We start from the raw sequence: 13,487 nt of genomic DNA, 5'->3' as shown, positions 1-13,487 counted from the left end.
GACTGTCTCCACAGCTTTGCCTTTTCCAGAATACGGTTGGAATTATACAGGATGTGTAGCCTTTTCAGATTGGCTTCTTCTCAGCAATGTCTTTCCATGGCTTGATCGCTTCCAAGTTTTGGCAATTATGGATAAAGCTGCCATAAACATTCATGTGCAGGTTTTTGTGTGAACATAAGTTTTCAGCTCATTTGGGTAAATATCAAGGAGTGTGACTGCTGGATCATATGGTAAGAGTATGTTTAGTTTTGTAAGAAACTGCCAAAATGTCTTCCAAAGTGGCTGTACGATTTTGTATTCTCACCAGCAACGAGAGTTCCTGTTGCTCTACATCCTCGCCAGCATATTGTGGTTTTAATTTGTAATTTTCTAATGACATACGAGTTGGGCATCATTTCATATGCTTATTTACCATCTGTATATCTTCTTTGGTGAGGTGTCTGTTCAGATCTTTTGCCCATTTTTAAACTGAGTTGCTTGTTTTCTTATTGTTTCATTTTAAGAGTTCTTTGTTTATTTTGGGTATCACTCCTTTATATCAGATATGTGTTTTACAATATGAGTTAGGAAATATTTTCTTTGCTTCCATTTTTTGGAAGAGATTATAGAGAATATAATTTCTTCCTTAAATGTTTGGTAGAATTACAAGTGAACCCATCTGGGTTTAGCCTAGTGATTTCTGTTTTGAAAGGTTATTGATTATTGATTCATTTTCTTTCAAGAGGTGGTCTTTAAAGAGCAGATTTAACATTTAACGAAGTCTAATGTATCAATTTTTTTCTTTCATGATTAGCACTTTTTGTGTCGTATCAAAAATGTGTCTATCTCAATGACATATTTTTTTTGTTGAAAAGCTTTATAGTTTTAACTTTTATATTTAAGCCTATGATCGATTCAAAATAAGTTCTTTTTTTGTGTATGGGATGAGGAGAGGTGTTGAGGTTCATTTTTTTCTACATGGATGTTCAGTTGTTATATCACCATGTATTGAAATGACTATTCTTTGTTTAATTACCTTGGTGTCTTTGTTGGATGTCAATTCGCCATATAAATGTGGGTCTGTTTCTGGACTCTCCATTATTTTGCATTGATCTATGTCTATTTTTATTCCAAAACCATACCATCTTGATGACTGGTGCTTTATAGAAGTATTAAAATCAAGTAGTATAAATACTCCCAAGTTTTCTTTTTTTTTTTTAAGTGGTTTTTGTTATTTCAGGACCTTTGCATTCTCATATACACTTTAGAAAAAGCTTGTCAAATTTTACTAAAATGCCTGCTGAGATTTTTTTTTTTGAGACAGAGTCTCGCTCTGTCACCCAGGCTGGAGTGCAGTGGTGCGATCTCGGCTCACTGCAATCTCCGCCTCCTGGGTTCACACCATTCTCCTGCCTCAGCCTCCTGAGTAGTTGGGACTACAGGCACCTGCCACCACGCCCAGCTAATTTTTGTATTTTTTTTAGTAGAGACGGGGTTTCACCATATTACCCAGGATGGTCTTGATCTCCTGACCTCGTGATCCGCCTGCCTCGGCCTCCCAAAGTGCTGGGATTACAGGCATGAGCCACTGTGCCTGGCCGCCTCCTGGGATTGTTATTGGGATTACATTAAATTTACATGGCTCAATTTTGGAATAATTGATATCTTGACAAAATTGTGTCTTACAATCCATGAAAATGGTATCCCTCTCCATTTATTTGGCCCCCTCTAATTTCTCTCAGCAAAGTAGTTTTCAGTGTAGAGTAATGCACATGTTATTTCATCTAAAATTTATGTCTTAATATTTTATGTATTTTGTAAACTGCTTTTTCTATATCATTATCCAATTGTATGTAACCGATATACAGAAATACAATTTCCATTTTTTAAAATACTGAGTACACATATTGTGACTTTGCTAAGTTCACTTAGTTCAAGTAGCTTTTCCTCTCACTTCTTTAGGATTTTCTACATACAGGACACTTATAGAATATTTTTCTGTTAACAAAATGCATTTTTAACTTTAGCCTCTAGCCTCAAATATTATACTATTTCATAGAAAAGAGTATTGTCTCATTTATTCTATCCCATCTGTGGTACCATTACTGTCATACATTTTTCTTCTACATATTACATATATAATTCACTGTTATTATTTTTGCTTTAAACAGTCATTTTTCATTTAAAGAAACTAACAAATGAGAAAGAAGAATTTTCCATTTATTCATACCTTTACTTATCTGGCTGTCTTATTATTTTCTGTAGGTTAGAGTTTCCATCTGGATTCATTTTATTTTAGCTTGAACAATAGTATAATCTGCTGGTGACAAATTTTCTCAGTGTGGTTTGTTTGAAAACATCTTTATTTCACCTGCATTTCTGAATGATACTGGATACAGAAAGTTAGTTGTTTTCTTATCTTTGTTTGTCTTATATCATTTTCTATCTTTTTTCATCTCTGTATCATTTTGAATGATACTAAGTATAGAAAGTTTTTTTCTTGTTTATCTGACATAATGTGTCATTTTTCTTTGATTGGTTTTAAGATTTTTGTTTCAGCAATTTGATTATGACATGGCTTATAGTAGTTTTCTTTGTGTTTATTTTGCTTGGGATTCATTAAACTCTTGGATTTGTAGGTTTATAAATTTCCACAAATTTGTTAATATTTTGGCTGTTTCATTTTTCAAAAATTTCACCTGCTCCCCCTTCTTCCATAATTATGTATTATTTATATATTATGGGTATACTAGACTGCTTTGTATTGTTCCACAGGTGATTGAGGTCCTTGATACTTTTGTGGTACTCTTTTTCTCCTCTAATTTGAGTAGTTTCTAATACTATGTCATTGCTCTTTTTTTTCCTGCAGTGTTTAATCTGCTGGTAGGCTCCTCCAACAAATTTTTCATTTTAAATACTGTATTTTTCAGCTCTACCAGCTCTATTTGGCTCTTTTTTTTGTAGTTTATATCTCTTCCCTCATTATGTTCATGTTTTCCTTTAAGTTCTTCAATGTATTTAGAATAGCTATTTTCAAGTCTTTTTCTATTAATTCTAACATCTCTGCCACTTCTGGATCTATTAACTGACTTTGGGTATGGGTCACAGTTTCTTGATACATCGTGTGTCTTAATTTTTTTATTATATGTTGGAAATTATGAATATAATGCTGTTGAATGTCTGAATTTTGGTGTCTTCTTTAAAAACTATTGAATAGTGTTTTTCAGACAGTTAATTTACTTGTACATAAGCTTGATCCTTTTGAGGTTTGTTTTTAAGATGTCAAAGCAGGTCTAGGGTAAATCCACTCTTAAAGTGAGGCCATTTTCCACTAAATGTCCAGATGTTCAAGAAGGTCTACTGACTCTGATTGGTCAGGAGTTGATTATCTTCCAATCTTGTGTAAGTTCTGGTAGTTGTTCAGCTCACTCCTTCCTGATAGTTGTTCTTCCCTCACAAACTGTTCTTTGCCCCACCTGATGGAGTATCGTTGAACACATGCACAGTGTGGTATTCAGCCAAGGATTTAAAAGAACCCTGATTCAGATTTTTGTTGCTATTTTCTACATATCCTTCTCTTCTTGGGTACTTTGTTCAGCAAGTTCTAACTGCCCCAGTGTCACTGAACTCCTATCGCTATTTTCTGAGTTTAGTAAAACATCCGTGCTTATTTTGGGTTCCTCCTACCTGTACTTGGTTTGGTAAACGTCTCCAAGAAAAAAGCTGAGATGATTGTAGAGCTCACCTGATTTGCTTCCTTCTCAGAGAGATCACAGTCTCACACTGCCTATTATCTACTGGCTTACAAGAATTGTTTAATGCATTTGCTCTTTTTCCCATTATTTACAGTGGGAGGACAAGACCTGTGCCAATTATTGCTGTCATAGTTGAAAGCAGAAGTCCTCTTTCTCAAATCATAAATGTCTTCTAGTTCCAAACATTACCTTTGAAAATTCCTGATTCACTGTATGGAATTAACAACTTCTCTCTGAAAGGTTTTAGAATCTTTTCTTTATCTCTCATGTTCCAGAATGATACGATGACAAGCTTTGGTACAAGTACTTTTTTTTTCCATTTGTGTTGGGTACTTGTTTAAACACTGTCATCTGGGGAATCAAGTCCTTTAGTTAGCTGCAGAAAATTCTCTTATATTTTTTGATGTTTCCCCCCCTTGTTTGTGTAATTCTTTTATTTTTTTAAATTAAATTTAATTTTTTAAATTAATTAATTAATTAATTATTTTTGAGATGGAGTTTTGCTCTCGTCGCCCAGGCTGGAGTGCAATGGCACGATCTCAGCTGACTGCAACCTCTGCCTCCTGGGTTCAGGTGATTCTCCTGCCTCAGCCTCCCAAGTAGCTGGGATTACAGGTGCCTGTCACCATGCCCAGCTAATTTTTGTATATTTTTAGTAGAGACAGGGTTTCACCATGTTGGTCAGGCTGGTCTTGAACTCCTGACCTCAGGTGATCCGCTTGCCTCAGCCTCCCAAAGTGCACAATTACAGGCGTGAGCCACCGCATGTGGCCTGTTTGTGTAATTCTTAATCATTATTGGCCCTCTGAGGTGGACCTTGTAATTTCCTTAACTTTTTCTTCCCTACTTCCCATTTGTCTTTCTGGGAGCATCTTTTTGTTCTTTTGGAAGCTTTTCTCAGCTGTATCATCTTACATTTCTCTCATTTAAAAAAAAAAAAAAGGAGGATACCTAATTTCCAAGAGTTTTTTCTGTTCTTTGTCCCTTTTTTTCCCTTTCCATATTTTCAGGAGTAATATATTTTTATCTTTCTAAAATTTCTAGTAGTTTTTTTCTTTTTTGGTTTATGCATTCATTATATATTTCCATTGCATACTTTTTGTTTATTTCTTTTTCTCCCTTTCAAGTTGCAGAGTTTCCTCCAAGTACTGATGATTCTTGACTGTGTCTGTTCAGTCAGTGTACTAAAACATGGACTGGGAGGGCTGAGTGCCAGTCTTGTCTCTTCTGGTAGCCTTCATTGTTGGATGACGAGAATAGCAGAATGGCTTTTGTACTTATATACTCACATCCAGACATCTTTCTGCCCATTCAATGTCCCCTGAGAAAATTCTTCCAGTCTCCCATATTGGATGGGGAAGGAGATAAAGACCCCCAAACCAATCAATATGCAGACTTTCATTTTATCTCTTTTCAGCCTTGCATCTTACTGTTTCCTCAATTGTGACTGACATTCCAGTCTAGAGCCTCACTGCTTCCATTAGAAGAAACTTTCAAAATCATTTAATCTAATTCTTATATTGCAGATAAAGAGAATAAGGTTCAAAAAATGCACTTCCTTGAGGTAAGACTGTTAATGACTGGAGAATATGAGATTTGAATCTAGGCTTCTGACTTTTCCTCTAACACTCTGGTCAGCTAAAATACTGCCTCCAAAAATGTCATAGATGGATTCAAGATTATTCTTTGCAGCTGTCTGAAATCTTGGCAAACTATCAGTAATTGGGTCATGACAGTTAAAATTTCCGGTTGGATTGAAATAACTGAAGTCCCACATCTGATACCATCAGAAAAGGGATAGACTAAGGTTGGAAATCCAGACTAATTTTGAAAGTGAGCTGATTAGTTTCCTTTAGTTTCAAGGTCATACAATGGAATTCTTACCACTGGTTTTTTCAACATCAAAATGAGATGGGTAAAAAAATCTGACAGCCTTATTTTCATAAATTTAATGTATTAAACTATCAAAGTGTCTCTCAACTAGGAAAATGCTAACCTGGGTTAGAACAATAACATATTTTAACACAGTTGTCTCCTAAGCAAATTCATGGAAAACTCATTCTGTGGTATAACACGTATTACTTGAGAAAAGAAATTCCATAATCAGGAAAGTTTGGGAAATGTTGGGTAAAAGAAATCTAAACTACTTTCTTTAATACAAGGCTTCTCAAAACTGCTAATAGGCATTGAAACATCAATACGAAACGTATGGAACATGTAGCATTTGCCCAGTGTATTTTAGTACAGAATCTTTTATTTCTGCAACTCACAGGAATAGTTTTCAAGGAAGATATTTGGAAACAATCTGACCCAATATTGTATTTCTGAAAGTCTTGTTATGGGGTGTTTTGGGTGAGATGACAAAATTGTTCTTCTTAACATCAACTGCTCACCTTAACATTAATTACAAAAGGGTAGAGGTTATAATTTAAAATACACATGATGAATGACGTTCACATGCCTAAATATAACTGTTTTGTTATTTATAGTGGCATTAATAAAAAGATATTTCACTCTTAAGCAAAGGATCTGTGTAATACTGGTGAGAGACAAAATGCTAATCCACATTATCACTAAACGTTTAAAATGAGATGTTGTCCCCAAAACATACTATTTAGCCTGGAAGTGGGTCTGGCAGTGGCGGACTGAAGTGAAGCTGGCAGGATCTCCGATTTGATGGTTACACTGGTGACCGCACCATCCATCCTGTCTGTCTCACATAAGCCTGGCAACTGTGCTGCCTTCTCCAGCGTGGGCAGTAACTGATCAAACTGGTCAAGGTCAGCTGTAAACTAAGAATGGAAACCAAAGTTAGAGGAAATATATTTTACACTTTCCCCTGAAATAACATAGAAAAAAATGCTGCTTCTTTAAACTCTATGAATTCAGTGTGACTTTGAGAGAATAAAGAAAGAAGAAATAATTAGAATGATTGGGGCTACTTGGAAATTACATGAGTTAACTATTCCATGGGGAAAATATTTGGATGCTTCTGATATAGTATACATATACTGCAGGATATAAATAATATACATATAATATTTGGCTACTATATCTTGGTATAAAAATCTATGTATAAAAAAAGATTGGACTGGAAAAAAGTGTCAGTAGTACTGTGTTATGATGATGGCATTATGGGTGACTTTTTCCTGTCATATTTTTCAAAATTTCATAAAATGACTTAAACTTATATTGATTCAACTTTTTTATAATTTAAAAAAGTTTGGAAAACCTTTTCATAAATCATGTATCAGCTTTAAAGATATCAAAAAGGTTACTTCCACTTAAGGACTTAATAGTATAAGAAACATATCTTTTAGAATAGATACGGAGGCCGGGCGCCGTGGCTCACACCTGTAATCCCAGCACTTTGGGAGGCTGAGGTGGGTGGATCACCTGAGGTCAGGAGTTTGAGACCAGCCTGGCCAACAGGGCAACCCCGTCTCTACTAAAAATACAAAAATTAGCCAGGCATCGTGGCGCATGCCTGTAATTCCAGCTACTAGTGGGGCTGAGGCAGGAGGATCGCTTGAACCTGGAAGGCGGAGGTTGCAGTGAGCCGAGAACATGCCACTGCACTCCAGCCTGGGCTACAGAGCGTGACTCCGTCTCAAAAAAAAAAAAAAAAATAAATAAATAAAATAAAATAAAATAAAATAAAATAAAATAAAATAAAATAAAAAAGAATAAATAGGGAGTTCCTACATCTGTCTTAGGTTACGTAGAGAAGAAAACTGGCCTTTATTTCACAATATTGCTATACTATGATTACCTTTTGGGTTTCATTATCTAGTTCAACTAAAATTTTTGTTTCTAGAGTATATAAATAGAATTACATATACGTATTTAATTATATTTCTGAGGTTTGGGCACTGTCAAATTTAGCAGTAGTTCATTCATTTTTATCACTGAATAGTGTCCCACTGTATGAATATGTCACAACATAATTATCCATTCTATTGTGATGGATTTTTGGGTTGCTTTCAGTTTTTGGCTGATACGAATAAAGCTGTTAAAAACATTTGTGAACATGTCTTTTGTTACACATGTGCAAAAAGCATTAACCATAAAGGAAAAGATTGACAAATTGAACTATATTAAAGTGAAGAACTTCACGTCATCAAAAAGTGCCAGTAAGAAAAAGAAAAGGTAAGCCTTAGCATTGAAAAGATGTCTGCAAATACATGTCCAATAAAGGACTCATACATAAAGAACTCTTAAAAGTCAATAAGCAAAATAAAAACACATTAAAAAATGGTCAAGAGACTAGACTAGGCAATTTACAAAAGAAGATATCCAAATGACCAATGAATATTTATCAGGGAAATGCAAATTAGAACACACACCTCAGAATAGCTAAAAATCTAAAACATTGATAATATCATGTATTAACAAGGACTTGGAGCAACTAGAAAAAATGCTGATACACTAGGAAAACTGGCATTATCTACTGAAAAAGGACTTATGCATATCTTATGATCCTGTAGTTCTGCTCCTAGGAATCAGCTCAACAGAAATACATGCACATGTGCACAAAACAGATGCACCAGAACTGAACACAATGACATTATCTTATAAATCTTTTCCTTTTAAATATACTTATTATTTAATGCTGTTTTCTGCTTAAAAATTAGTTTCATTGTACCAAGAAACATGAGACAGCCTTATCCTCAAAGAACACACATGTACAGAACCAGTCAAAATAGTGTTACTACAAATAGTAAACAGAGATGATATGAAGCACTACAAGAGGACAGAAGCAGGAAATGTCTAACTAGGGATACTTGGGGAAGACTTTATGCAGACGTTATATGAATTGGTTTGTGAAGGATGAGTAGAGGTTCAGTGGGCACAGAAAGAAGAGCAAGGCAGAATATGTTTAGAAGAGACATGGCTTATTCTAGGAATGACAAGGACTTCCATCTGCCTAGAATGCAGTATTCCTGAGGGAAGAGAGTGATTCTTGTGAGATGAGAGCAGAAAACTAAGCTGATTCAAGAAACTGAAGGACCTATGCATACTAAGTGTGACTCATGCTTTAGAATGGAGTCTTCTGGATAAACTGCTTTGTACATACATTGTCTGCTGATTAATGAACATCTATATTCTGTCTGTAAATAAGGTGAAAGCTCCTAGGAAGGGCCATATATATTTTTTTAAAACTCTATTCCTTCAGAGTCCATAAGCAATTATACAATAAATGAAGATACCTGTTTACTTTTACACCACTTTCATCCCATCCTAAACATAAAGGTTTCTAATCCATAACAACTTATGGAAAGGTTTGTCTTTATTTACGTCTGTTTCTGGTCATGTTATGTAAGAGCAATATTCTGTTACCCAGAATATTCAAGTCCCTATTCTCTGATGGTTGAGGGTTGTCAGAATCAGATGAGAAAGAAAACAGCCTTAGGAAATGCTTCAAAGGAAATAAAAAACAAGCCAGACTAAGTAACCTTGTCCACCTCCTTACATTTCTCTCCCACTTCATTTACATCAGAGGTTCCCAGACTTAGGTTTGGTTCCTAGGTTTTATTCCTAGAGAGTTAGATTCAATAGGTAGGGATGGGAGGAAGGAGCAGGGAAGGTATTTTTTAAAATGTCAAGATGTGAACTCCAATTTTATAGAGAAAGAAAAATCTCCTTTTTTAGAATTCTGCATTAAAACTGTAGCCTTCTGAAGTTCTAAAAAAAACTTCTGAGGGCATCCTGTGATCAGTTATTGATACTAACCTCTTAATATATGCCCAATGGATAGGATAAAACATAGTATGAATTCATATCTGGTCTATAGATGGAATAGAATAAATGAAAAGAAAATTACTAGGAATGACCATTCTGTGAAGCAAGCAGTTACCCACCTGGCTCTGGGCCTCCAGTTTTATCTCCTCAGGAGTGGGTTTGGTCATTGGGGTTGGGTTTGTATTACAAGGATCCATCTGTTCTTTCTTTTCTACTTTCACCTTTACATCATCTAGGCTCAGGTTTGGAGTTGATCTTAAATCTTTCTCATCTTTATCTAAAAGATAGCGTAGGAGCTGATGGTCTTTTGATTCTTTTTTCTTTGAAGCATCCAGTTCTAGTTTTATACTGGAGTTTCCTTGTACCTGTCCAGTCACTGACACAGAAGTAGATGCACTGTCCTTTTTATCAGGCTCGACAGACAAAGTGGTGATATCTGAGGGGCTACCCTCCTGTAAGAGCCGGTGTAGAATTTTATGCCGCTCTGTCAATGAGCTATGAGAGGAGGGACAAGAACCTCCTGAAGAGTTAGCAGAGGCAGAGCTGGAAGTGCCTGTGCAAGACAGGACATCTTTGCAGCTTGTGTCTATATCAGCATGCCGTAACTGCTGTTCGGCAGTTGTTGTCAAAAGCTGCACTAATTTGTGACTGGTTTGAGAGTATTTACTGTCTCCATCTGAAAGTCTGTCATTGTTATGCAGAAGCCCTGAATCCAGAGGTTTGCCATCACTAGAGCTGTTGTCAGATTGAATCATTTCATTTAAAATTGAGGCAATCTCTTTGTTATCTTTGGACTCAGCTTTTGCTGGTTGTATATTTAATCTGCTAGGTGAATTCTGTGAGCTCATCTGCCTGAGGACTGGAGAACTGGCAGAGAAGCCAACGGAGTTATTGGGTCCTTCATTCATACCCTGTAAAGATGTTACTGGGATGTTTGAATAAGATCGGTTATTATTATTACAGGCACTACTTGTCATGCCAACGGGAGAGCTTAATGTCGAAATATTAGGAGGAAAGGAATTGTTTGGCATCCTGGGCCTTGTTGCCAATCCAGAAGTAACCTGTCTCCTTGGAGACATGAACTGTGCTAGGGATATTCCTGTACCTTCCATAGGAGAATTATTGAGGTTTAAAGAGGGATTACTGCTCTGTGAATTGGCCTGTCCTTGGTTTAAGGCAACACTGGCTACAATCTGACTTCCAGGTGAGCATCCAAAACTTCCTTGGCTGTTGCTAGAATTACTATGACTGCTGTTATGAAGGTCTGAGCTCTGCTGGCGGTTTATTCTGGTGGATACCATGTTGCTGTTGGATGGTGGCAATGTGGATGAACGAGCCACACCATGAGCTGGAGAGATACTAGGATTGACCGAGGGGTTTACTCGGGGAATTGACATTCCAGAATTAGTGTCATCTTGAGGAGAAAGCCCACTGTGCTCCCTAGGGGGAAAAAGACATTATTATTCACATATCTTCATTTGTTTCTATTAAAATATTTTTATGATACATATTCTAAAACAAGACCATTGATCTCATTAATATTGCAAGCTATCAAGTAAAGAGCTTCTGTACCATCTTAAATTAAGAAAAAAGTTTCTTAAATTAAGAAAAAACTACTGTAAAATATTAGCACCACTTAATAAGAAATAATGCTTATTGACTTACATTTGATAATGGTCTCAGTTATATGTAAAATACATTTTTCTTGGTTTTGGAAAAAATCCAATATATGTTCTTTTAAACAATTTCTAAACTTAATATACACAATTAACATTATAATAATTTTTTTGGTTGAAAAATAAACTTCTCACACCTCTGTTTATAAAGCACTTATTTATGACTCCTGTTACAGCTTTTAAGTATTTCAACTCCAAAGAGGAAGACTGGGTAAGGAAAATACTGTGTCACTGATGTAAAAATTAAAAAGAGTGATATGCAGACATAGCAGATGTTTTGAAAGAGAAATCACAATATGAAAAAAAGAACTGTGCTAATTCCACTCACAAGCATAATTTAAACTAAAAGTAGAAAAAAACCAGAATACTGAATTCAGGTTCAGTGAGTCCTTTACTCAAATTCATAATTATGACAACAGATTTGTGACTGGCATTACCATGTTCCAATAAGCAAATACATTAGATGAGAAAAAGATGAAGTGAGGGGAAATGTCTTTGTTTTTAATGCCACATTTTAACCATTGTAAATGTAGGATTTCTAATAATTCATAGGATAATAGTTTCATGAATTTACCATATATCAGAGTAAAACATACTTAGAGAGGGGAACAAATTAGAGGCAATGGCACTCAAAAATCAAGTTGATAGTTTAATGATTTGTAATTTCTGTGAGAAATTGTCAACTTGAACTCAGGAGCCACCAAGTATGCCCTAATGAAAATAGAGCACTTTCAAAAATAAAAATAAAAATAACGATGTTTACAAACTCTGAAATCTCTTATAAGATTCACGTATGGAATGTTGTAAATTTTTAGCCATCTTTTTGGTTTTACCCTCTAAAACGCATATTTTCATCCTCAGCTTTCCTACCTCCCTTTATGAACAACAAAGCTATTACATGATAAAACTATAAAACCCAATATGAATATATTGATTATATATATTCATCACACTAGTTTTACGCCTAATATAGAATTTCTGCTTTCTAGCCATCAAGAGTATAAAAAATTTCTCTAATAAGAGATATGTGAACTGGCTTATTTCATATGAAACTCTCCAAATAAGTAGTACCTGTCGATGATATGAATTCCCATGATGAAAGGTTGCATGTCTGGACTTTGAGGGTAGCAAAGTTTACATTTGGTGTGGGCGCTAAGCATTGTCCCATCATTCAATATGAATCTATAGGAGGGGCTGGAGGCAGTGCCACGAGTCATCACTGTTTCAAACAAAAGAGAAACCTAGTTAAAATTCTGATACTTATTTGCTGGCTTTAAATCACCAGGTTTTATTTCTACTTAGAACCTCATTTTAAATGCCCTCCCAACTGTTGCCTGCTTAGACTCAGAATAAAGAATACTTCAGACAAAGCAGATATCTGAGGGGGAAGACGATTCCAGTTGAAATACACCACTTGATGACAGGTTTTAATTGAGTCATAGTTGAATGGGTGCCTCCTCAGAGAAGTTATAATTATGAGGAAACCCCAAATCTGGGAAACATCAACTTCAGTCTTTTTATTTTTTTTTCTTTTGAGACAGAGTCTCGCTCTGTCGCCCAGGCTGGAGTGCAGTGGCACAATCTTGGCTCACTGCAACCTCCACCTCCGGGGTTCAAGCAGTTCTCCTGCCTCAGCCTTCCAAGTAGCTAGGACTATAGGCACCCACCACCACGGCTAATTTTTGTATTTTTAGTAGAGGCAGGATTTCGCCATGTTGGTCAGGCTGGTCTTGAACTCCTGACCTCAAATGATCCATCCACCTTGGCATCCCAAAGTGCTGTGATTACAGGTGTAAGCCACCGCGCCCGGCTCAACCTTAATCTTTCTCTATACTGGGGGCAGCTCTTCAAATTTATTAAGTCTCCATTAAAAATACCAGGAAATATTTTTCTCCCCTCTCACTCTCAGTATTATCTTTAACAAGTTTGTTTTCTCTTTTGCTGGTTTTTTTTTAATAACAGCTCTACTAAGATATGACTTACACAACATAAAATTTACTCTCTAAGTTTTGATCAGCTTACAGAGTTCCTTAACTAATATTCAAATTTAATTTTTCACTCAGGAATGTGAATCACTAAGGTCCCATTTGACAAGTTATTTATAAATATGTGTAAAATCTGTGTACTATTTTTAATGTTTGAATTTTTAAAGTTTAGTAAGCAAATTAAGATAAAGCCAATGGTTATTAGTATAAGCAACAAAAACTAAGTTAAGGCAGCCAAGTCACTTTATAAGCAGCATAATTTACTTTTGTCTTAAAGCTTTACTAACAGCAGAAAAAATTCTAACCATGTAAGTATTTATTAAATACGTAAAGGCCATGCCAGACTATTA

The 13,487-nt window shown here is 35.6% G+C and overlaps 1 protein-coding gene across 9 annotated transcripts in view; it reads right to left on the bottom strand.

Moving 5' to 3' along the window:
- Positions 1-13,487, bottom strand: part of NCOA1 (nuclear receptor coactivator 1) — a 291,562-nt gene that overhangs the window by 53,601 nt on the left and 224,474 nt on the right. For all 9 annotated transcript variants that reach the window (XM_058426443.1, XM_032172384.2, XM_032172388.2 and 6 more), the window contains 3 exons: positions 12,224-12,371; positions 9,596-10,916; positions 6,346-6,526 (listed from right to left, as the gene is read on the bottom strand). In XM_058426443.1, the coding sequence (XP_058282426.1) occupies positions 6,346-6,526; positions 9,596-10,916; positions 12,224-12,371 (1,650 nt within the window). The remainder of the gene's footprint in view (positions 1-6,345; positions 6,527-9,595; positions 10,917-12,223; positions 12,372-13,487) is intronic.

Source organism: Hylobates moloch, unplaced genomic scaffold (genome assembly GCF_009828535.3).
Source record: "Hylobates moloch isolate HMO894 unplaced genomic scaffold, HMol_V3 SCAFFOLD_13, whole genome shotgun sequence".
In the NCBI taxonomy this organism is placed as follows: Eukaryota; Metazoa; Chordata; class Mammalia; order Primates; family Hylobatidae; genus Hylobates; species Hylobates moloch.
The sequence above is the reverse complement of the archived record's forward strand: the minus strand, read 5'-3'. Positions and strand labels throughout refer to the sequence as shown.